Source organism: Lutjanus erythropterus, chromosome 24 (assembly GCF_056507025.1).
Source record: "Lutjanus erythropterus isolate fLutEry1 chromosome 24, fLutEry1.hap2, whole genome shotgun sequence".
In the NCBI taxonomy this organism is placed as follows: domain Eukaryota; kingdom Metazoa; phylum Chordata; class Actinopteri; order Lutjaniformes; family Lutjanidae; genus Lutjanus; species Lutjanus erythropterus.
The window spans coordinates 6,427,858-6,450,171 of NC_139340.1; the positions used below are offsets into that span (position 1 = coordinate 6,427,858).

Below are 22,314 nucleotides of genomic sequence, written 5' to 3' on the forward strand. Positions count from 1 at the left end.
AGCTTATCTTGCCATATCTTACTGTATCTTTTCATATCTCATCTTAATCTATCTTATCTTATCACAGCTTATCTTATGTTTTCACACCTTATCGTATCTTATATCTAAATATCTTAATCGTGTACCTTATCTTACTGTATCTTATCATAACTTGTATTTTCACATCTTATCATATCATGTGTTTCTGAATCTTATTACATCTGATCGTATTTTATTTTTCTCTATCCAACTGTATCTTCTTCTTCTATTCTATCCTATCTCACTGTATCTTATCATGCCTTATATTTTTGTATCTAATTGTATCTTTTGTTTTTGAATCTTATCATATCCTGTCTTACCGTATCTTATCTTATTTAATATCCACATATTTATACCTTTTATCTCACACGACATGTAAAATATTTTACATCGCTTTTTTTATTTTTATTGTATGTATTTATTGTTGTGTCTTTGGTGTATCACTGCACTGTTTTGTTGGCTACACATTGTATTTAAGTCGAGTGCAGCTGTGTGCAGCACTACTACCCAAGCCAGATTTCCCCTCAGGGAAAATGTATCTTATCTTACCTTTTCTGTCTGTATCAGCTACCTTGTCTGTTCCTCACAGACCCCAGATCTCTGGTTCCTTCTGCAGATGTAATACTTTAAGAACAGCTGCTGTAGTTTTTTTTTATTAAACATTACTCTAACAGGTTAGTGCATTTGTTTGCTTTTGTTAATGAGTATTTACAGCAGCAGGATGGTGTATGTGGGATTGACTGAAAATAAACTACAGTGCCTGTGTTCATTGTAATTAAGGAACACCCAGTGCAACAGTGTGGCTCATTGATGTGTTTTGAATAGTTTTTAGACAACAATGGAGCTCTATGGCACAGAAGAATAATGCTATACCAGCCTTTGACTACACATGGAGGACTTCATTATCGGTTCTGGTCTTACAGAACATCACTTTTCCTTTGAAGGAGACAGATGGTACGAGAAAGATAAACCTGACTCGAATAACAGAGAATGTTTCATTAATGTCAATTGAAAGGTCAATTAATTGTCAGACTTTTGAATTAATAATGGAACGGTGAATCATGTGTATTAAACCAGGACCATTTCTGTTTAATGTCAAACCTTTTTTGAATTTAATATCATATTGGAACACCATTAAGCACTTTCATTTCTAGACTGTTCTTTTCTCCTTTTAAAATATATATTTTTTTTTACGCATAATCAAGGTTTATATTTTGTCTGAAAGTCTGAATTATGTATATAACACCTTAGAGATAAATAAAATATTCAGAATCTTTCTGAAAATATTCAGCAAAATTACTACCACTTAAAAACAACTTAACACAATCATCATTATGTAGATTCTGTAATGAGGACGACCAGATGCACATCGGAAAAATATCTTTCTCTTCATCTCTCCAGATATTTCTATTGATGTGTATATTTGTATTTTCTTTTTGTTCATTTTCTAAATATTTTTCTTCACTTTTTATATGTGTGTTTTATTGTTTAACAGCATTTAGAGCGGAAGGCAAAGGAAGATTTTCATTGAACAAGGAACCCCATTTTACCTGTGCAGATGACAATAAATGCTTGACTTGATTTTGACGTCTGGCTTCGTCGTAATAAATACATTCTTTGTCTTTTTCTTTTTTTCTTACAGTACATTTGTTTTTGACATTTACTTAAAACGTACACATTTAAATATTATGTTGGGGTTCTGAAAAAAACTGTCCTCAGATTATTCTGTTAATCTAATCTGAATAAAATTTTCCATCCCTGAAAAAATACAACATTGCAAAGCACTTTCTTTTAGAAAAAATGACAGCTACAAACCATTAAAAAAGATTAGTTCTAGTGAAGCATGGCACTATATAAAACTCTAAATACACCCTACCTTCCATATGTATCTCTCAATATTATATATATTTCAATTATATTTGTTTTTTCCTTTCTTTTACTTCAGTTTCTTACATTTTGTCTATTTTTTCTTTTGTTGAAGTTATATCATAATGTCTTCAGATTGTCATGTGTGCGATTATTTGCATGTATTAATTACATAAATTATAGAAAAAAACAAAAAATCAATACAAGGACCAAGACTCCTGAGCTGGTGGAAAATGATACTGACGTAAATTGGAGAGTGGGGACATCATTAAGCATAAAAAGGGCTACGATGGATAAAGAGTGTATTGATCGCTTGAAACCAGGAAATGAAACAGACAGTGTAAGGGCTGTGCGTCGCGGAGCTTAAAGAGATCCTCCCCCATCACAAATCAGGTAGTGATTGACATTTTAGTGATGAGCTACAGAGACAGGAATGCTTCGGGCAGCGAAAAGAAGGAGCAGTCAGCATCCTACTCCTACTGCAATCACAAATGATACTGACTCAGCGCCACAATCACAAAACGACCCATATCAGTCCCTCATAAAGCCAGAGAACAAAAACGAGATGAGAAATCTTTGCAGACGGCCCGCTGAGGAAAATATCACACGTTTGAGGGCCTTGACCTCACATATCGAGCTTCAAAATACTGTTTTTATTTCTCTGCAAGGCCATTTGATAGCGCCTTTCAGTTTCACTTGAGGCAGATCAAGCTTTTAGTGCTCTGTTTTGAAGCTAATGGAAAGAGTAATTTTCACAAACAATCTCGTCTCATGCATGTCCACTGAGGTCCGTCTGGAGAGACACAAATCTTCTGCAGAAATGCACTGTTTAATAAGGAACTCCAGTTTTTGTATGCAGCTGAGGCAACCAGAATCTGTTCCTTGAAGAGAACAAATGATGTATCACCTCATCCCTCCCTCATTTGATATTCTCTTTCTGTTTTCTTTTTTTTTTTTTTTTTTGTTGCTCGTCTCTAGAGGGACGTGATGAGGGCGTAGTCATCCCGCCAACACGAAAGCTTAGAAAGTGCAAACACTGTGTACGAGCGAGGGAAGAATATAAAATTTCTTTGTGGTACAGGAGAAGGGTGTCAATATTTCTGATCTATATTCAGACATCCTGTTGCCTGGTTAGAAATGAGTTTGTGAGGGCATGCAGGTTCTGTGACGCCAATGCACCAGATACGCCTCAGCAAATTAGTAAATACTCTGTCAGGAATAATTTTCTATGCAAAGCTGACAGGAAAAGCCTCATTAGGTTAGATCTGGTTAATCTGCCACTCAAGAAAATTCTTTTTATACATGCATTTGACAATTTACAGTGTCATTTTGCGCATGCTTTTATCCAAAGTGACATACATATGAGAGCCGATGCAACATAAGCAGGGATCTCCTCAGGAGAGAACGACATGAAGCAAAGTTCAAGTCTGACAGGACGTCGGTGCCTGCAGGCAGTGCAAGAGGCAATGCATAGAGTGCATACGCAGTCAATCAATTGTTCCTGATAGAGCTGTGTCTTTAGTCTTTTCTTAAAGACTGAAAGGGACTCTGCAGATCAAACAGAGTGAGGAAACTTGTCCCACCAGTGGGGAACTACAGAAACAAAGTGTCTAGACATTTGCATTTACGTGTCAGAATATTTCTTTGCCCCCCCCCATCTTGTCTTTAGGCTTAATCTGGTGGGACGGTAGAGCAGCATGGACACTTGAGCTGTGAGCTTTATAACACCAACACAATAAACTCAACCAAAACTTGAGAGCTAAATGCAAAAGGCTCCAAGATGTCTGATAATGAGCAAAGGGTCAACAAAAACAAAGAGCAAAAGAAGCCCGGACAGCTAAGGTGAAGAAATAAACTATTTGGCTAAAGAGAAGAACACCTGAAGCTAACAATAGCGCATTAACAGCAAAAGAAAAAAAAAACAAAAAACATGTCATCATACTCTCCCAAGCCAACATCTTTAAATATCTTCTTTGAATAATCTCATTAAAAATCTTTGTCTGATCAACAGTCTGAACTGCAAAAATAAATCAGTTTTACAAAGATATAAAACAGAGAAAAGCCTCATACTGGAGGAACTTGAAGCGAGCAAATATTTGGCATTTTTACTTTAAAATGACTCAAATTATTCAGCTCTCAGAAGCTGTATGTCAACAGTGCAAAATGTTGCTTTGCAAGTCTCATATAATAATTAATCAGGACCAGTGCGTAGGATTTAGTAGCATCTTGCAGTGAACCAGGTTTCAAACATCTTGTCTCACCGTCCCCCTTACAGGCTTTGTGGCTGTGAAATTTGAAAAACAAACAAAAAAAAACAAAACAAAAAAACAATTTGCCTGTTCTGGGCTGATGTAGAAACATGGAGGTGCAACATGGCAGCCTCCGTGTAGATATAAATGGTTCATTATAAGGTATCAAAAACACAACAATTCTTATTTTCACGTGATTATACACTAATGATAGCATGAATATTATATTCCATTCCATTTAAATCCCTTTAAATCTTGCACACTAGAGAAAATATCTTGTTGCACTAATCGTATTAAATATCTTTGCCTGTCCAAACTGCAAAAACACCCAGTTCATTGAGACATAAAACAGAGAAAAGCAGCAAATCTTTACACTGGAAAAGCTGGAAGAAGCAAATTTTTTGGCACTTTGTCTTAAAGGAATCACTCAAATGATGAATTACCAAAATAGCTGCCTATTAATTTTCATTACAGCTCTCAAAACTTCCATGTCAACAATGCAAATTGTGTAGAAATGAGTTATAGTTTAAAATGTGGCCTGGCAAGTCTTCTATAATAGCTAATCTTTAAGTGAGTATATCTTGACATCCACTTAGCGAATGTACTGTAGCTCCATCTCAGCTGCTCAGCACAGCTCTATTTAAACTTAATGCTCTACATTTACATCCTAATTGAATTAAACTGGCAAAGCACAAGCACGCACACAATATAGTAAAATAATTGGTGCCATTAGCTTCAGCGTCATTTATCCAGCAGACGCAGCCTCAGTTTTCTAGGCTGCATGTTCCCTGCAGAGCCACACAGTGAGATCCAGACCTGAGACAGGTTCCCTGCCGGAAACTAGGGCAGTGTGTCACACTGTTGCATCACACCAGGAGGGATTCATGCATTCTGCCATATCGGATTTCATCCAAGGCACGTCTTTGGGCCAAGCTGATAACAACCCTCCATTAAATCTATCAATCCGCATTGAATCATAATTTTGAGGAAGTGTGTTTTTGGCAGCAACATTGGCGCTGCACTAAATCAAACTGACTCTCACCTCATAAATAAGGTTTAAAGAGCTACTGAATATGTGCATGCTGCACTCTTCTTTTTATTGTATAATCTTTTGCAAGTGTTGCAACTATAAAAAGAGAAAAACAGCTGAAATGTCAGTGGTGAAGAGCTAATCTAGGAAGTGATAAAACCTCAGCGAGATTTTCGATGAAATACCTGAATGTCCTCTCCGTCCAGCCTTGTCTTGGTGCCTCCCGGGCCCTTCTTTGGTTTCCATCTGAGGTTCTGTGGTCTCATCCTCTGTGGTCTCAGAGTCTGAAATAAAAAAGACATGCAAAACACAGAGGTGAGTTAAAGATGGAGAGAGAAGGTGGAAAGTCAGGAAGGAGAAATTGAAGGTGGAGGAGAAGAGGAGGCGGGAAACAACAACGGAGTCCCGGTGAAAATAACATTTCACATTTACTTAGCGGCACAGAGTTTGATGGGTCCTTGAAAAGAGCCGCGGAGAGCCCCCGGAGTGAAATAAATGGGTTGAAGCTGGAGCGTGACATGAAGCCAGCTGTGGCTTATAAAAATACATGGCTCATACATGGAGGGGAGGGGTGTGTTATAGATGCTCTCTCCTCGGGTCTGGAACCGTTTGACTTTGGTAACAGAACCACAGGGTGAGCTTGGTTTCTTTATTTAGACTGACCCCTTTGTTCCCTTTATTTGAACTTTATTCTAACTGTTTATTTTTACTTTATTCAAGTGAAGATTTCTATTTGCTAAAACCATTACTCACACCCTTCTAACGCACAGTAGCTCTTTACCAAAGCAGATTTACAATTAAATGATGCTAACAAAGCAGTTATTGAAGGGACAGGTCATCCCAAAATCAAAACTACATATTTTTCCTCTTACCTGTACCTGTACTGCCAATATATTCAAAATATGAATTAAGTGACTGTGACAAGTCTAGCAAGTTATTCTAATCATCTGGAGAAATAGAGAATTTTTTTTTTTTGTTTTTTATTCCCATGCATGTTGTAATCTTAGTCTGCACTCTTCTGGCAGCAGCACAGCACAGATCCCAATCTTTAGTTTTGATTTTGGGGTGAACTGTCCCTTTAAGAATGATTTCTTTGTCTGTTTGGAAAAGATTTTCGCATCATGACTCTAAACTTTGACTACATGTCAGAATCATGAATTAATTACTGGGTAACCTTTTCAAATGATCAGTATAAGTGAAAGAACATCAACTGGTATTTCTGTGCAGCAGTGAAGAAAAAACACAACATTTAGAAAATGGCAAGATAAAGGGCAGATACAGTCACAGAAACTGAAACTCAAACCATAAAAATGTAAGGGGGGACCAGGGGCATTTGTAACACACCCAATTCCTCTAATCAGAAACAAGCTAGAGCGCTGACACTCGCTCTGCACATGCTCAGTGGGATTCTCTCTCTTCCTATGGGACTAGGATAAATCTTGGGTTCCCTTCTAGACACAACCAGTGAAAACGCAGCAGCATCATCTCAACTCAGCAGAAATTTTCAGCGAAATAAAAATTGATTTTGATTGATTTTTTGGATGTGCAGTATTTTTCCTCTGCTTTAGTTTACTGCATATTTCATTGATAGGTTATTGGCTAAAAATGAAGATGAACATAGGATACGGACATCTGAAAGAATTTGAACCATACACAAAAAAATCTTAAGCAACATTATTAAGCACAGTACTTTGTAGTGTACTTTTAGATACAGTGGGTTAATATGAGTTTTTTTCTCCATATTACAATTTTTGTTACACTCTGACTTCCTGCATTCAATTTAGCATTATAGCTTTGTCCTTATTAGTTAAAATATATCAGCTGTTTTATTAATTAGTTTCTTGTATCCAAAGATGACTACTGTACTTCATGTAGTCTGCAAATTTAGTAAGGAAATGTTAAAAAATGGTACAATTGACCCTGGTCTCCCCCAATATGTGCAGACAAAAAGAAAGCTGCACAACATTCATTTGACTGTGGTCTCGATTTTACATGAAATATTCAAAAGCATAAAAGAAGAGACAAATATGGGAGTGTGGTGACAGTTTAGACAAATAAAATATGTGCTGAACTGATCCAAAATATTAAGACCAAGAAAACAATAAATGCAGAAGGACAGAGAAAGAGAAACCACAGACTGACAGGGTCAAAACAAACAGCCTGAAACCACATCTCTGCGGCTGGGAGATCACATTACATCGGCACGGTGAAGAGATGAAGTCGGAGAGGAACGGATGGCAGATTTTAAAAGAAAGAAAACAAAAAAGTAAACTAAAGATGAATCAAGACAGGCAGGTTTACCATAGCTTTGCTTTCGGCAGGAGCGGAAAACTTCGCTTCCATAGTGGCAGCAAGAGAGGGCAGACGGGAGAGCACCGTTACTATGGAAACCAGCATCTCTCTCACCCACACGACCAATCCTCTTCGTACCCATTAGAGTCTAAAATCGCCAGCCAAACTGCTGGGTGGCTGACAGATATGTTTACTGGTTAGAGAGCTCGTGAAGGAGGAGGAGGACGACAACCACAAAATAGGTTGCACCCCATTGCGCCTCACATCAAGTCAGATCCTGATTAGATAATTCCAGAAGGTTCTGCCTAATGATAAGAAAGCCAATGTAACATGAACAATCACCATTAAGTCATTACAATATAGCAGCATGTGTGCGTTTTCCTGGGCGTGGGTATGTAGATCCACCCGTCTGTATCAAATGAAGTTAAATGGCTTGCACACCAGGCGAGGGAAACCGACTCAGCAATGTAATTATGAGGGAATATATTTCACAGTGCATCACTTGTGTCGTAATGTAAATATGATTTGGAGCCTTTGGTTTGGCTTGGTTCATAGATTGCACAAATATTGCCAAATATTATATCATAAGCCATTGAGGCCAGACATTATTCACTCAAGGATTTTTTATGCAGAGAGGCAACAGCGTGATTACAAAAATATTGCTTTGTGGGGGTGGATGTACAATAATAAAACCCACTCTTGTTGTAAGCAGTCAGGCAGTAAAAAACATATAGATACACTAAAGCATTACAGATGTTCTACAAGAGCAACTTTTATATATGAAAGAGTTATTAGAAGGATAAATCAAAGTGAAGCACATGCTGCTGTCAAAGAAACAGAAACAGAGAGAAAATAAAAAGGCTACAGTAGTTTAGGTTTTTAACTGACTATAATAGAATATAGAGTAGAATTGGTGTAAAGCTCATACTGACAACACACCATGGGTAAATCTGCCAAATGTCCGTGTGGAATGCCCAGTTCTCTGAAACAAGATACAGAGTAAAATGCATTATTTAGCAGTAAACACAGCCGACATTTCTGTTTTACACAAAACACCAGAGTGCAAAAACTGCAACGGTCCCTTTACCCAAAAGTACTGTTTTTGTCGCATCGAAGTGTGAGTAGCAGCATGATGTTTCACTTTCAACATGCAAGATTTGTGCTAGAATATGTTGTAGAAATGTGTACAAAGAAATGTTATCCAAAAAGGCATAATGGTAAAATTTCATAGTACACATAATATGTAAACCTGCAGACTTAACTGCAAGGGAACTGTACAACAACAACAGATGCAGGGAAGCTACCTAAATAACTAAATATAATAAATACTTTCTGGCAGTCAATTAAAACATTTTCAGATGTTTTGGAAGTACCCATAGGACTTCCTGCTACTACCGCAGTATTTGGAGTAGGAATAGCTTTTGCATTTCTTTTAGCTAGACGACTTACACTCCTTAAAAGAAGGAAATTCCCTCTAACCTTTAAGATGTGGATGAAAGATCTTACACATCATTTGGTGTTGGAGAAGATTCACTATTCCACAAAGGCTGAAATTTTATGTTATATGGAAAACTTTTTAAATAATTCTGGTTACTGACAGTTGTAAATAGATTCATTTGAAAGCAGGTTGTTTACTGACGTGTTGCCTTGATCATACGTGCTATCCTGCGTGCTGAAACTTAAAAAAAATATGGATAGCGGATAGTACAGCTTGTCCATCGTCCATATTTTCCAACCACATCACTTGCTGTGTCACCATGGCAATTTCAGACGCTCCGTTGGCCACTTCTACACATTACATGTAAGCAAAAATTGACATGCAGTGTGTTAATATAAAGTTGTCAACCCAACATTTACTTTTGTCCTCCATATTTCTGTGCAGACAACAACTCAGCAAGTTTTGTAACAAAATTTTCTGACTTTCCAAGTTGTTGTTCCAACTTAGGGGATTCACTTGAACTTTCCCTGTTGGGAACTAAATTTTCTGATTACTCCAACACCACATGAACACAGGTTTATGCTTCCTGGTGTCCTCTTTCCTCACTTGACCTGCAAAGCATACCCGTCCACTACCATGCAGGAAGTAGAGCAGGAGTAGCAGTAGAGCGGCTGTATCCTACATGGAAGTCATTTCCTCAAGTGGCGTGACATATAAACGCCACACCTAAGCCACTGCCATCGCTTAAGACTGACGCTTTCTCATTTGGCAGCTTTGGCTCCTCGCGTGTCTTCCTCATACCTTTCCTCTCACGTCCTCGCTGGGAGGAGCTGAGAGGCAAGGACGAGACGTGAGTGAAGGAAGCGAGGAGACGCGTTAAAATAATGAAAAGCACCGACATAGTTTGGTGACAGCGGCACATCTCAGAATGAAATTGATATTCAATGTAGTGAACTCAGCGAACCCGTCTCTTGAGTAAAAAAGCAAACTTCAAAAACTCAATTTAGTTTTTAATCATATTTTGATTGAAAACAACAAACTTTTGACACACACTATGATCATATTATGATAAGATTCCACAGAGTCTATAGTTTATATTATCGCTCAGTCATATCTCTGATAAAGATGGCTTCCTAAAATGAAGAATATCTGACAAACTCTCCGGGCCGCGTTTGAGTTAAGTGTCCCCTGCTGATAAAGCAGTTGGTAAAACTGCTTCTCGGACAGTCTGTCAATCAGCACCAAGGAGAGCTCCTGAGAATGACTCACTGCTTCGGCGCGGATGGAAAGCAAAAGTAGCAAAAGTGCAAAGTGAAATGACTCATTTCACACTCATTTCCCCCACCACCGCCACCACCACGTTTGCTGCGCACTCTCTATTGGCTAATGTTTTTGTGTCAGGCAATTTGATTAACTGTTGCCTGGTGGTAACTGCTGCTTGACAGACTCTACTAGAATCTTCCATCGTTGTCGTGATCTCCTTTGTTATGGCCTCAAGGCAATCATATCAGCACAACCCAGCCACAAACGGCATCCTTTTGAAAGGGCTGCATTTGGCAAATACTTAAAAAAAAATGGATATAATCCAAATCCTACCAGCATTATTCACGCAAATCTGCTGCTGGAAGCAAAAAGAACAAGTCTCAGGGGTCTGATATTGATGCAGAATTCAGAAGAGGAAGAAGCGACCGCCAGAAATCAGCTTTATCCTGTGCTTTGCTCACTTCGTAGCCCTTGTGACTGGCTGCCCTGATTCTCATGTCTCCATGGAGTGTAGCCTACTGACACACTTTTCATCTGCTCCAAATTTGTGAAACCTGGTATAAGAATTATTTATTATATAACAAAACTGTCACGACTGCCAAGGCGAGATACATATTTCACGAGAATGTGCACGATGGCACAGCAGAAATTTGGACTGTTTGATGATGAGAAAGTGGATTAGTGTGTCTTTCTAGTGTTTCACTGTAAGGCTCTGAAGAATTTCCATTGATTATACGGCACTAAAATACATTTTTCTACCCGGCAACCAGAGTTTTCCTGACTTTCTTTGTCACGCTGTCCCCAATTTCTCAAGAGAAAACAAGCAAGCATCACCTCTCCTCTCCAGAATTTCGCTGTTTTAGATTTTCATGAACAAAATATACCTAAAACATTTCTTCTATCAGTGTTAAACGCTACAAATCAACACATATGCATGTCATTATCAGGTAAAGGGTGTGGCATCACATCCAAATATTTAAAAGGTATAAATCTCTATGAAAAACAACATGGGTGTAGCTCAAGAACATCATTACTTAATGCAGTTTTCTTCCCAAAAAGGAGCAAACTCACCTGAAATCTCTTCTTGGACCAGATTTTCTTCATCTCTTCAAGTAAGTGCCTCCTGTCAAGCGTCTGAGATTACCTGTGGCATGAGCTCACAAAAACATCCCCTACAAGCTGAATAAGCCCAGGGTGTGGCATCAACAACCAAAGAAAAAAAAAATCAAGATTCAAAACCAGGATTCGGCTGCCTTTTTTTGTGCGTGGGTGTGTTTACTCTCCAGTCTGGCAGCAAGACAGGGGAGAAAGAGAGAAAGAGGAGAGAGGATGCAAATAAGCCGGAGCCAGGTGTCTTTGTGTCTGAGTGTGTATCCGCTGATGTGAACAGCGTCCCTCTCTGACGTAGACGTAGCCTTTAGAGGGGCAATTCTCAGCTGGTTTGTCCAACTCCCCCCACCTTCTCTCTGTCCGTTCTGCTTCAGTCGAGAGCACACTCAGAACAAGAGGAGGTGGGGGTTGGAAGTCTGAGCATAAGGGGTGTGCTGGTCTTGATTGCGGTGATGAGAGTGGAGAATAAGAGGAGGAGGAGGAGGTGGAGAAAAAAAAAATGAGGAAGAAAACAACCGGCTTTAGCAGAGCACTTCTTTCTTTTTTTCCTGAGTGAAAGATGCGAGCGACAAAGAGCAAGACTGAGGCAAAGAAAAGAGTCTGAGGGAGGGAAACAGACAAAGAGAGGAGATGGAGAGCAGAGAGCGGAGGTGGGGAAAAGATGCACGAAGGAGGAGGCAAAGCAGGAGAGAAACAGAAAGAGGAAGAGGCAGAGATGATAGGATAGAGGGGATGAAATGGATACATATTAAAGAGGGGGGGAAGGGTGACTGAAATATATCTCCTTAGAATTTAAAATATGTGCAACCCTCCGGAAGACAAACAAATCCTTACACCCCTCTACCTCCCAGTCTCTTCCCCTGTTTTCTTTGTTTTCCTCTCTCAGAAAGGTAGCAGCCCTCAGCAAAACCCATAAGCCATCAATTATTTATCTTTATTCCATGTCTGTTAGCTTTAACCAGTGATAGGGTCAAGGCGGCCGCAGCCTCAAGCAGCCGAGGGCTATTTGGTCTGGAGGAGCAAACACAACCCCCCCACTGGATTACAGCATGATGCATGTTACGTATTCCAGGTAGGCTGCGAGCAGCAGCTGCAGTTCAACCTTGAAAATTGATTGCTCATTCTATTAAGTGATGGAAAAACACTGCAAAATGCACGCTGCAATTTTCCAGAGCCCTATGTGACCTCTTCAAATTGCTTTTTTTAGTCTCACCAACAATCCAAACCCAGATATAGATAATACACAATCATAGAAACAGGAAATCCTCACATTTTGCTTGATAAATGCCTTAAACAATTATCAAACAGTTGTCAAATTAGGCCTGAGCAATAAAGCAATAATATGTCATCAACAGCAATAAGAAAATTATTCAATAAAATGTTTGATTCGTTACTTAAATGCGTTAAATGCAAACTGCCATGACACCATATAACTAATGCACCCTGGCTCATAAACAGCCTATCATATGCCTTGATAATGGAGCGTGCTATGAGTGACATGCAAACAGAAATTTAAAAAAACGATGAGTAAATTGCGATGGTGCCTTGCCATTAAACCTGTATTCATTTACTTCTTTTGAGAGCACTGTAACAAGCTGTAAATGCAACACTGACATATTGCCACCTTATAAAATCAACATGTTAGCAATTAGTTGTGTTTCTGGCCACTCGACAAATATACATAAAGTTCAAACTTTCGTTTTAGCTCCTATTTGGTCTCCACCAACTCTTGAGGAAAACATTTGGCTCTTCAGTTGTTTAAATAAGCCACAATGTTCACCAGATAGCAGAGGTGGGAATAAGTCACAAGCTAGTTTCAAGTTTTAACTTTCAAGCAAGTCCCAAGTTACTGTGGTGAGAGTCAATCAAGGTGAGTCATTGCTCACGAGTCAAGTCATATGAAATTCTGATGATACCCCACAGTGTCCACATTTTGACACATTACAGCTGCAACGATTAACTCATTAATCCTATATTAATAGGCAAATAAATTAATTGTCAACTATTTTGACCTTAAATGTTAAGACTGGTTTCTTCATTCCTTTATCACAGTAAACTGAACATCTTTGGGTTGTGGACAAAACAAGACACTTGAGGACTTCACCTTCAGCTTTGGAAAACGCTGAGTAACATTTCTCACCATTTTCTTCCATTTTAGCAACACCTTTCACATTACATATAGTCGTTCAATCCTTTGTTTATCTAAAATATTGATGAGAGCACTGAAAGAGAACTGAAAGTTTTCCTCCTTCATCCACTACCGTCTTATGTTCTTCTCACTAAACCATTATTGATATAATCCTGATCGCTGTTTCTACACAGAGGCCGGCGTAAATCAGACAAAGAGAATGTTATTGTGAACTCTCTCCTCCAGGATGTCTGATTTGTAGAACAAACGTGACGAGAATACGTAACTGCTTCCCACCATCCATCTACCTCCTCCCTCAAACCTCTCACTCTCTCTGTGTCTAACACACACTCTGACACACGTTAATTGTTCTTTCAGACACATCTGTTCTCCCCACACCACCTCCGTCAAATGAATCTAAAAATAATTACGGGCGGACCCAGACCTCCCTCTCCGACTAACCACCCAGAATCCTCATCCCACATTTCAGCACGGCTCTTCTCTCCCCGGCTGCTGACTCGCTTCGCTGAACAATGTGCTTTTTAGTGTTGTTAAGTGAGGCATGTTAATGTTTATGGCCTTGTAAACACAGAATCAATATGTGAGATTTACTCCTGCCACGAATCAGGAGCTGCTCAGTGAACGATTCTGATTCTTTCCCTCTTTCTCCATTTATTTGATATTTATCCCCAACACTCTGAGAAATTGGGGTTCCGAAAAGGGTTCTTCTTGAAGGGCTCAGGTTCTACCCAGAACAATTTGCTTCTGAGGAACCATTTTTTAAAGACAGGAGTGGTCAAGAGACCTTTGTATCTTTGAATCTTTTTCATCGAAAGAACCCTTTTTGGAAGAAAGAGCTCTTCAAGGAGTGCTGAATCCTTAAAGAACTCTTTCATCAAGGGTTCCTCAAGGGTTTTTGTACCTTAATACAAAAGGGTTCTTGGTAGAGGCCTGTAGGTGGGATCTAGATAAACCCTTTGAGTATAAAAAGGCTCTTGCTAGAACCCTCTGAGTGTGTTCTATGTAAAACCTCTGAAATGGGTTCTTAATAGCACACTTAGAGGGTGCAACAGTTCTGGATAGAGTCCCCACGAAAGGGTTCTCAGTAGAACCAACTTGTTCTTAACCCTTTATGTTGGGTTTTAGGGAGAAGGTCTCTGAACAGATTCCAAGTGGAACCTTTATAAAAGAATCTACCAGGAACAAAAATGGTTCTCCTTTGAGGACCAGCCGAAGAACCTTTTATGGTTCTAATAAGCGCCTTTATTTTGAAGAGTGCAGCAACAGGTGGTGTTTTTTTTATCTTAAAGACAATCAAAATAGATTTAAATTCTCTTCCACTAAAGACAATCTAGATTCACTGGATCACAGTTTGCAATTGTTATTTTAACAACCCTCCTTCTCTTCACCCTCGCCCGCCTCGCACTCCTCCTCCATCCATCACCAGTGAGAGGCACTCGGTCCGGCAGAAAGTGCAGCAATCAATACCAATGCTTTATGCGTGATATGGGATACACCCCCAAGTAACAGTTCAAACGCCCCCGGATCAATAAGCCCATCATAATACAAGATTCAATGACCGTCATCCAGGCCAGAAACGGCGGCGGAGCTTCCATTTCATGCTGCTTGGAAACATCTCTCATGAGGGTTTTTTTGTGTGTGTGTGTGTGTGTGTGTGTATGTGTGTGTGTGTGTGTGTGTGTGTGTGTGTGTGTGTGTGTGTGTGCTCTCTAAAAGCCAAAACGACTCAGCCTCATCCAGTCTCTGGCTGAGATATCATAAAGTATCAGCCATAAAGAAAAGATAATTTGATTTTATTGGTGCATGTCATTTATCTTACTCTGAATCTGGCCACAATGTCCATGTCACTGCTTAAATGTCCGGGACTCACAGACGCAGATATAAGCCAGTCCTCATTATTGACCTCAGACATGCCTGCGCAAACAAAACACAGATGCATTTCTGTTATACAAGTCGGATTTAAACGTCTCTGTTGAATCCGTCTGACCAGTCTACAGATGCAAATTTTGGTTTCTTCGATCTCAACACAGGAATCATATCACGAGCGTTAAGAAGAGGTGCAATTCGGAGCATGCTATAGTTTAATTAGCTTAAAACAACAACAGAGTAAGCAGACTTCATGGAAACCCATTGATTTTGTGACAGAGCGCTGCTTTCTGTGGAGCAGCCTTGATGGATGCCTTCCAGCCATACAGCTTTATCAGCAGCAAGTCTGGCATAATCTCTCTGCAACGGAAAACAGATCCTGCTGCTGTTACATCACACTGTGATCACACCGTTTCTGATTCTCAGTGCAGACCAAGTCCTGTCACATCATAAACCAGACCTCTTGTACATCTACTTCACATCTGAAACCAGCCTTCCCACGAGAAAAAAACGCTCTTGCTCATGAACGCAGTGTGGATTCATATTTAAATGTACAAAGGATTTGGAAAGCCAGTGTCTTTCCACAAACCATCCTACGTCCACCAATATACTTCTATGCTCCAACATTTATATATTCTCAGTTCAATGTTTTTAACTTTCCCCTCCTCAGGTGCGAATTCATTGTTGTTTCTGGTGTTCAGCATCCAGCTCTTTTTTCCCCTTGAGTTAGATTTTTTTTTTTGCCTGTTTGGTCTGCCACTTCATCCCATAAACCTGCTGTATATTTCTGTTTGGTATTAAATTCTCTGTATTGCAACAGCTCAACTTGAGTCTGCATTTTTAGGTCTGCATCTTGTTTGTTAACCCGCCTGACACACATAACCAATAGAGTCTAGGATAATACAGTTCTGTGCTACAACACAGCCTGTGTTTCTCCACTGTATGAAAGGCAAATGCTTTAAGATCAGGGTCAAAATACAAAAACCAAGGTTCCAGCTTGCAAGGCAGCAAATCTATGCTCAAAATTGTCTTGTGTGCCTTAAAGGACTAGTGCATAGGATTTAGTGGCATCCAGAGATGAGGATGTCGACTGTAACTTGTCACAGCCCCATTCTTCCAGTTTCCTTCCTGTCCCTCTGCCTCAGTAATTTTCCACTCCCCCTGCCTCTGCTCCACTCTACCTGCCAGCCACTCCCACCTCATCAGCCCAACTCCACTCACCTGCAACTCAGCTGCAGCTCATCCCCAATCAGCCCAGTATATAAGCCTCTCCAGCACTCTCACTTCTTGCCAGACTATTCTTCAGCACACATGTGAGACTCTCCAGCACTCCTCACCTGCCTGATCTCCTGTTGCCGACCCTGCCTGCCTGCCTGCCTGCCTGCCTGCCTCTGACCTGCCTACGTCGCATGTCTTCTGCCTCAGCGTCTCTGGTCCCGACTTCCCTGCTGCTTATTCCTCGTTGGTCATCCGCCTGTCCTGTCTGCTCACCTGGTCCCGACTTCCCTGCTGCTCATCCCTCGTCGGTCATCCGCCTGTCCTGTCTGCTCACCTGGTCCTGACTTCCCTGCTGCTTCATCTTCCTGCTCTTCTGGTTTTGGACTCCTGGCATCGCTAATCTCACCTCCTCTCTGGCTCAACCCATGCTGCAAGCCTGACACCCAGAGACAACGTGTGGGCTCTAAGCCCGAGGAACGTATAGTTACCTGTGTTTCTTTGTCTGGCCAAGTTCCTGCTTTGCATGTTTATTAATAAAGATCATTACCACCTGTCACAAATTTTACAATGCTGCATTTGGGTCCTAAACACACCCATCACAGCAACCAGCTGAATAATAATCACCTCCCCCTTTCTGTCCAACCAGCGGTGGAAGAGTGTTTAGGAAAAGAATATTCAACTACAAATAAAACTAATAAAAAAATACCTTAGTAAAAGAACAAAGAATTCTTAACAATGGTATTGGATACTTTTAACTGTCACTTAAAAAGATATACAAAATTTCCACCCAGCTTGCACAGTTCTGGTCAGAAATCAGGTCTTTCCAAACCTGTGCCTGCTGCAATTGATGTCATGGTTTTCACTGGCCTGTTTCAGATCAGATCACCTTACTGGCTACAAAAATGCAGATGAAAGGTTCAGACATTAATTCAAACTGTCATCAGTGCTCATTTATGATTTTAAAAGTACAGTGCATGGTATCATGTATATGAGTAAAGGTATAGATACAAACAGCTCATTCTAAGGTAAAGAAAACACAAAACACTTATATAAAATGATTACAATCCATTTCTGCCATATTCTGCTAATAGAGCCCCCTTGAAAAGGAAAATGCTGCAACAAAACATGCACCACAAGCTGTTTTATCAGGCATCAGATTTCTATCTCCATCATACCTACAAAACACTCTCAGATTGTATCTGCACCCACTGCCAGCACTTCTGATAAATGTTTTGCTTTGGATGTGAGAGCTGTAAGAGGAATAGCTAAAGGAGACATGTGTCAAAAAAACCTGAAATGGTGAGCGTGTTTGAAGTTCCCTGCATACTACATTTGTAGTCTTTTTTGGCAGCAATTCAGCTGAACAAAGGTGAAAAACTGCAATGAAGCCCGAAACCCACCAGAAGCAAATGTGAGAGGTGGTGCGTCGATTCAGTTCATACGGCGAGGTGGTTTGGAAATCCCAGATGACAGTGGCCAATGTTGACCGTCACACTGCAACCCGATCCTACCACCTAATCCTGACAAAATCCCTGAGGGTTCCTGTGAATGACTGTGTACCAGCGGGATGGAACACAAACACACCCTCTGCCAGACCAAACACCAGGGAAACAGCGCTGGCTTTACCCTCACATATTGCCTCAGCTGCCTCGTGAGAACAGAGAACCTAATTAATTGTACTGTATGCTTAATCCACTTGAATGTAATAATTTAGAGAATGTGAAATCATCAAGCAGCTATAGATTATCTCTGCTCCAGTATGTCGATGTAAGCCGCTCGCAATTCAGACAAGAGGATGGGGTCAATAAGAGACGGCGAGAGCAGAACACCATGCATGGTCTATAAGAGACACGTGCTGAGCAGACAAGTGGGTTTAAGGTTCAACTGCAGGACATTTGTCCATTAAAATAACTAAACATACAAAACTTTTAAAGGGACAGTTCACCCCAAAATCAAAAGTACATATTTTTCCTCTTACCTGCAGCACTATTTATCCATCTGTTCTGTTTTGATGTAAGTTACTAAATTTTGAAGACATATGCCATATAGATGTCTGCCTTCTGCCCAATATAATGGAACTGGACAGAATTAGTTCTGTGTTCAAATCACCAAAAGAATACATTTGAAAAAACTCAACAGCCATGCCTCTTTCCAGAAATAATGACCCACTACCCAAGAAAATGAGCAGCTTCATAGTCACTTCTCAGTAGAATCTACTGTAACTATTTTCTACTGTTTTTGTCTTTAAAGTCTGATATTGCATATATAAGTGACCCTTCAGTAAGCCCCTCCTTTGCACACCAAGTGTCCAATCATGGATTAGCAACGCGGCAGTGCAGGTCTGTCAAGCTTTGCATTTTTCTACATGCTGAAGTGTGCATGGGGCGCCAAGAAGAATGATATTCGGTGTCTCTTGAGTTTGGAGGATGTTGCGTTTTTTGTCCTATTTCAAAAACATAAAACACAAGAATGGATGAGAGGAATGAAGCAATAGATTAAATGTCTTTATCAACTCTAAAATAAGCTAACTGTATGGAAATACATTTTTAAAGTTACACTCCCAACCCTGTAAACAAACCTTAAAAGTTAGTCTGGTGGTAGTCTATGTATTTACACAGCTGTCAGTCAAATCATGTTCTTTGGACTTAAGAGGTTGGATGACCTGTTTGTTTACATTTGGATCAGTGAGTGGGTCTGATGGGATTTATGTGGTTTCCTCATTCACACAAGGACTATTCTGGACTTTCTTTTCATCCATTAGGGAAGTTTTTCCTCACCACTGTTGCCTTAGTGCTTGCTCTTGGTACGAATTGCTGGGTCACTGTGAATAATATTATAAAGAGTGTGGTCTTCTGACTTGACTACCCATTTTCTAGTAAATATTCCAGCTCCAGGCAAGATATGGACTAAAAACAAGAGGCAAATGATGTCAATTACCATTATTAAGCAGTTTAAATTTGATCCAGCTGAATTCTTTGAGAGAAAATAACAGATAACTTCAGTGTTTATGGTTATTACAAAAAAGATTATTGCACCTTAAAGTAAAGCCTGCACTAAAAAACATTATCCATGAATATGGTTGAGGCTTTGGGGAACAAGGCAAAGCATAGAAGAGACACAAACTGAATCCAATTAAGAAATAATAATAATTATAGTGGCCTCGAGTGTATTACCTTGTTTTGATTTCCATTACAGCTGTTCCACTTAATTGAGTGTGCATTTTCTAATTCCCTGCAACCGTGTGATCCTGTTCTTACTTCAGCCTGCTAAAGGATCCCCAGCAACCCGTTTTTGTGCTATCGTAGTACATATTTTGTATTGGTACCAGCTCCCACTCACCTCTCTGTTTCTTGCTTCTCGGCCCACTCACACCTTCCCTGACACCTCTCAAAGCTCTCCGTGCATCGAGCAGCTCCTTCCTCAGCATTGCTCTCTTTGTATTCTCCTTTCAAAAACCAGCTAGAAAGGCTACTCCTGCCCAAAAGAACTCCTCCAAGAACACGTCCTCTCCATCAATACAAGGGAACTTCCTCAAAATGGCTTCCTCTGCAGCACGAAATGAGGAATTGGTCAAAGAGGGATGTTAAGATGGCTGCTGGACCTTAAAACTTTATCTCCCTCAGCCCATTTCTGTCTTCCTTGCCCTCTCCCTGTCTTCCCCCAGTCCTCCCTAACTTTGACTGCCAACTTCAGCTGTCTATTTCGAGCCCTGTATAGTACAACCCCTTCAGTTGTACTGTACTTTCCCTCTGTACCCCCCAACCCCAGCTCTAGCAGGAGATTAAACACACCAAACCGGACGACCTCTGCTGTCCTCTGTGGGTCACTCTGCTTGGACTACGGGGAGTTTTAAAACTCTACTACGAGGCAGACATGTTGTAATACACCATTAATGGTAGGCTACAACGGCACATACATTATGGGGACAATGGCACGTTTACAGGGACACCAGTGGAAGTGATGTGAATCTATTTCAGACAGCTTAGTGCTCATAAACCTTGGAGCTGGAGGCGAAAATAACAATGTAGCCTTGAATGAGATAAAAATAAAGTTCAGGCTGTGTGACTAAATGAACGTGTGAAAACAGGATGCGTGGAATATGGAGCTATATTGGGGTCAAAAGTTTTGTACTTGAAAAAATAAAATTTGAAACTGAAAATTCAAGTTTTGATCTTGAATTTTGAAAAATACATTAGCGTATTCAAAATAAAAATAAGTGCACAAAAAAAATTTTCAGGTTAAATATAATTATGATTCACTCTGGTAATTCTTTTGAATAAATTATTAATTTTCATTTTTCACTTTCATATGTTTTGATATTTGAGATCTTATTTTTTTCAGATTCAAATCTTATTTTTTACAGTTTCAAAATTTTTTTTTTCAGTTTCAGATCTTTATTTTTCAGGTTCAGATCTTTTCTTTTCAGTTTCAGACTTTTGACCCGAATTTCGCGTGGGGGGCGTGGCATCAACTGAGAGGGGTGTGGAATCATGACAGACAGCTTAACAAAAAGGCTGGGGACCTTCCCCTATCACGTTGCCTTCAGGGAACGTAGGAACTAAAACAATTCAACTCAACACTTCATGTAGGCTACACCAGGTGATTGGCAGTGAAAAAAATGATGTCAGTGACAAACTTCCATTTGCACGGCGTGCAGGAATAAATCTGTTTTAATTTTCTCTGTAAGTCTAAAGCTGCTAATATGTCACTTTATATACGTTTTATATTCTTTAATACGTGGTAGGTTTGTCCAAACATCGCCTTTTTTGAAATTTAATCCGACGTTTTCGGAGATGTGAGATGTGAAAGCTGTTTTAGACAGTACTGAGGACCAACTGCAGAAGCGGGGGGATAAATTATGCCGGATTGTTCACTTCAACAGACACACTTTAATGCTTTCCACGTAGTACTGTGAACGCAGCACAGTGTCCGCTCGTAATGATGGCGTCCGGCTCTGCAGGCCGATCTGCTGGAGCAGCACACAGGTGAGACATGTTCAAAATGAGAGGTCGGTTTGTGACAACATGCAATGTTTCTGGTGTCTTAAGTGGTGAATTGGCAAAGCTGGAAGTTAAGCATAGGGCTAAAGCACTCGCACTGACACCATGCAGCAGCCTGCGGTGGAAAATGTTGATCCATGCTACAGGATGAATGTGGCCTGATGCTATCAGCTAGTGTTTGTGAAGTGTACTCCTTACAGCAGTGGTTCCCAACCTTGGGTCAGGACTTCAAATGGGGTTACCAGATAATTAGACTGATCTGATGCCCTGCTATTTATGTGTTACAGGTGACATAACGAATATGAAAAACAAACCAAAAAAAAAAAAAAAAACCCTCAAATAATAAATCAAAATGGGGGACACGGGATGTGTGTGCGAGTGTGTGGGTGTATGAGTGACACTATGAGTGTAAAGAAGAAAGCTAGCGACATGCAAATAAACAAGAACACGATAAACGGTTGCTATGGTAACGCTAAACAAAACCGCAGCTGGTATGGCTCTGGGCCCCGTTTCCCAGAGCCTTTGTAGCGCTACGTGCGTCGTAAGTTGTATTTTAAAGTCTCCCTTAAGGTTATGGGCTGTTTCCCAAAGTTGGGACAACCTTAAGGGAGACTTACGACGCACGTAGCGCTACGAAGGCTCTGGGAAACGGGGCTCTGGCTAGTTGTTGATCGCGAGTCCTACTGAGTTTATATCGCAAATAGATGCATGGTGTCAGTGCGAGTGCTTTAGCCCTATGCTTAACTTCCAGCTTTGCCAATTCACCACTTAAGACACCAGAAACATTGCATGTTGTCACAAACCGACCTCTCATT

The 22,314-nt window shown here is 40.2% G+C and overlaps 1 protein-coding gene across 1 annotated transcript in view; it reads right to left on the reverse strand.

Moving 5' to 3' along the window:
- Nucleotides 1-22,314, reverse strand: part of LOC146304587 (striated muscle preferentially expressed protein kinase-like) — a 71,017-nt gene that overhangs the window by 37,783 nt on the left and 10,920 nt on the right. Inside the window, exons 3-5 of the mRNA XM_084714155.1 lie at nucleotides 8,395-8,437; nucleotides 7,465-7,499; nucleotides 5,349-5,447 (exon numbers count right to left, since the gene is read on the reverse strand). Of these exons, the coding sequence (XP_084570281.1) occupies nucleotides 5,349-5,447; nucleotides 7,465-7,499; nucleotides 8,395-8,437 (177 nt within the window). The remainder of the gene's footprint in view (nucleotides 1-5,348; nucleotides 5,448-7,464; nucleotides 7,500-8,394; nucleotides 8,438-22,314) is intronic.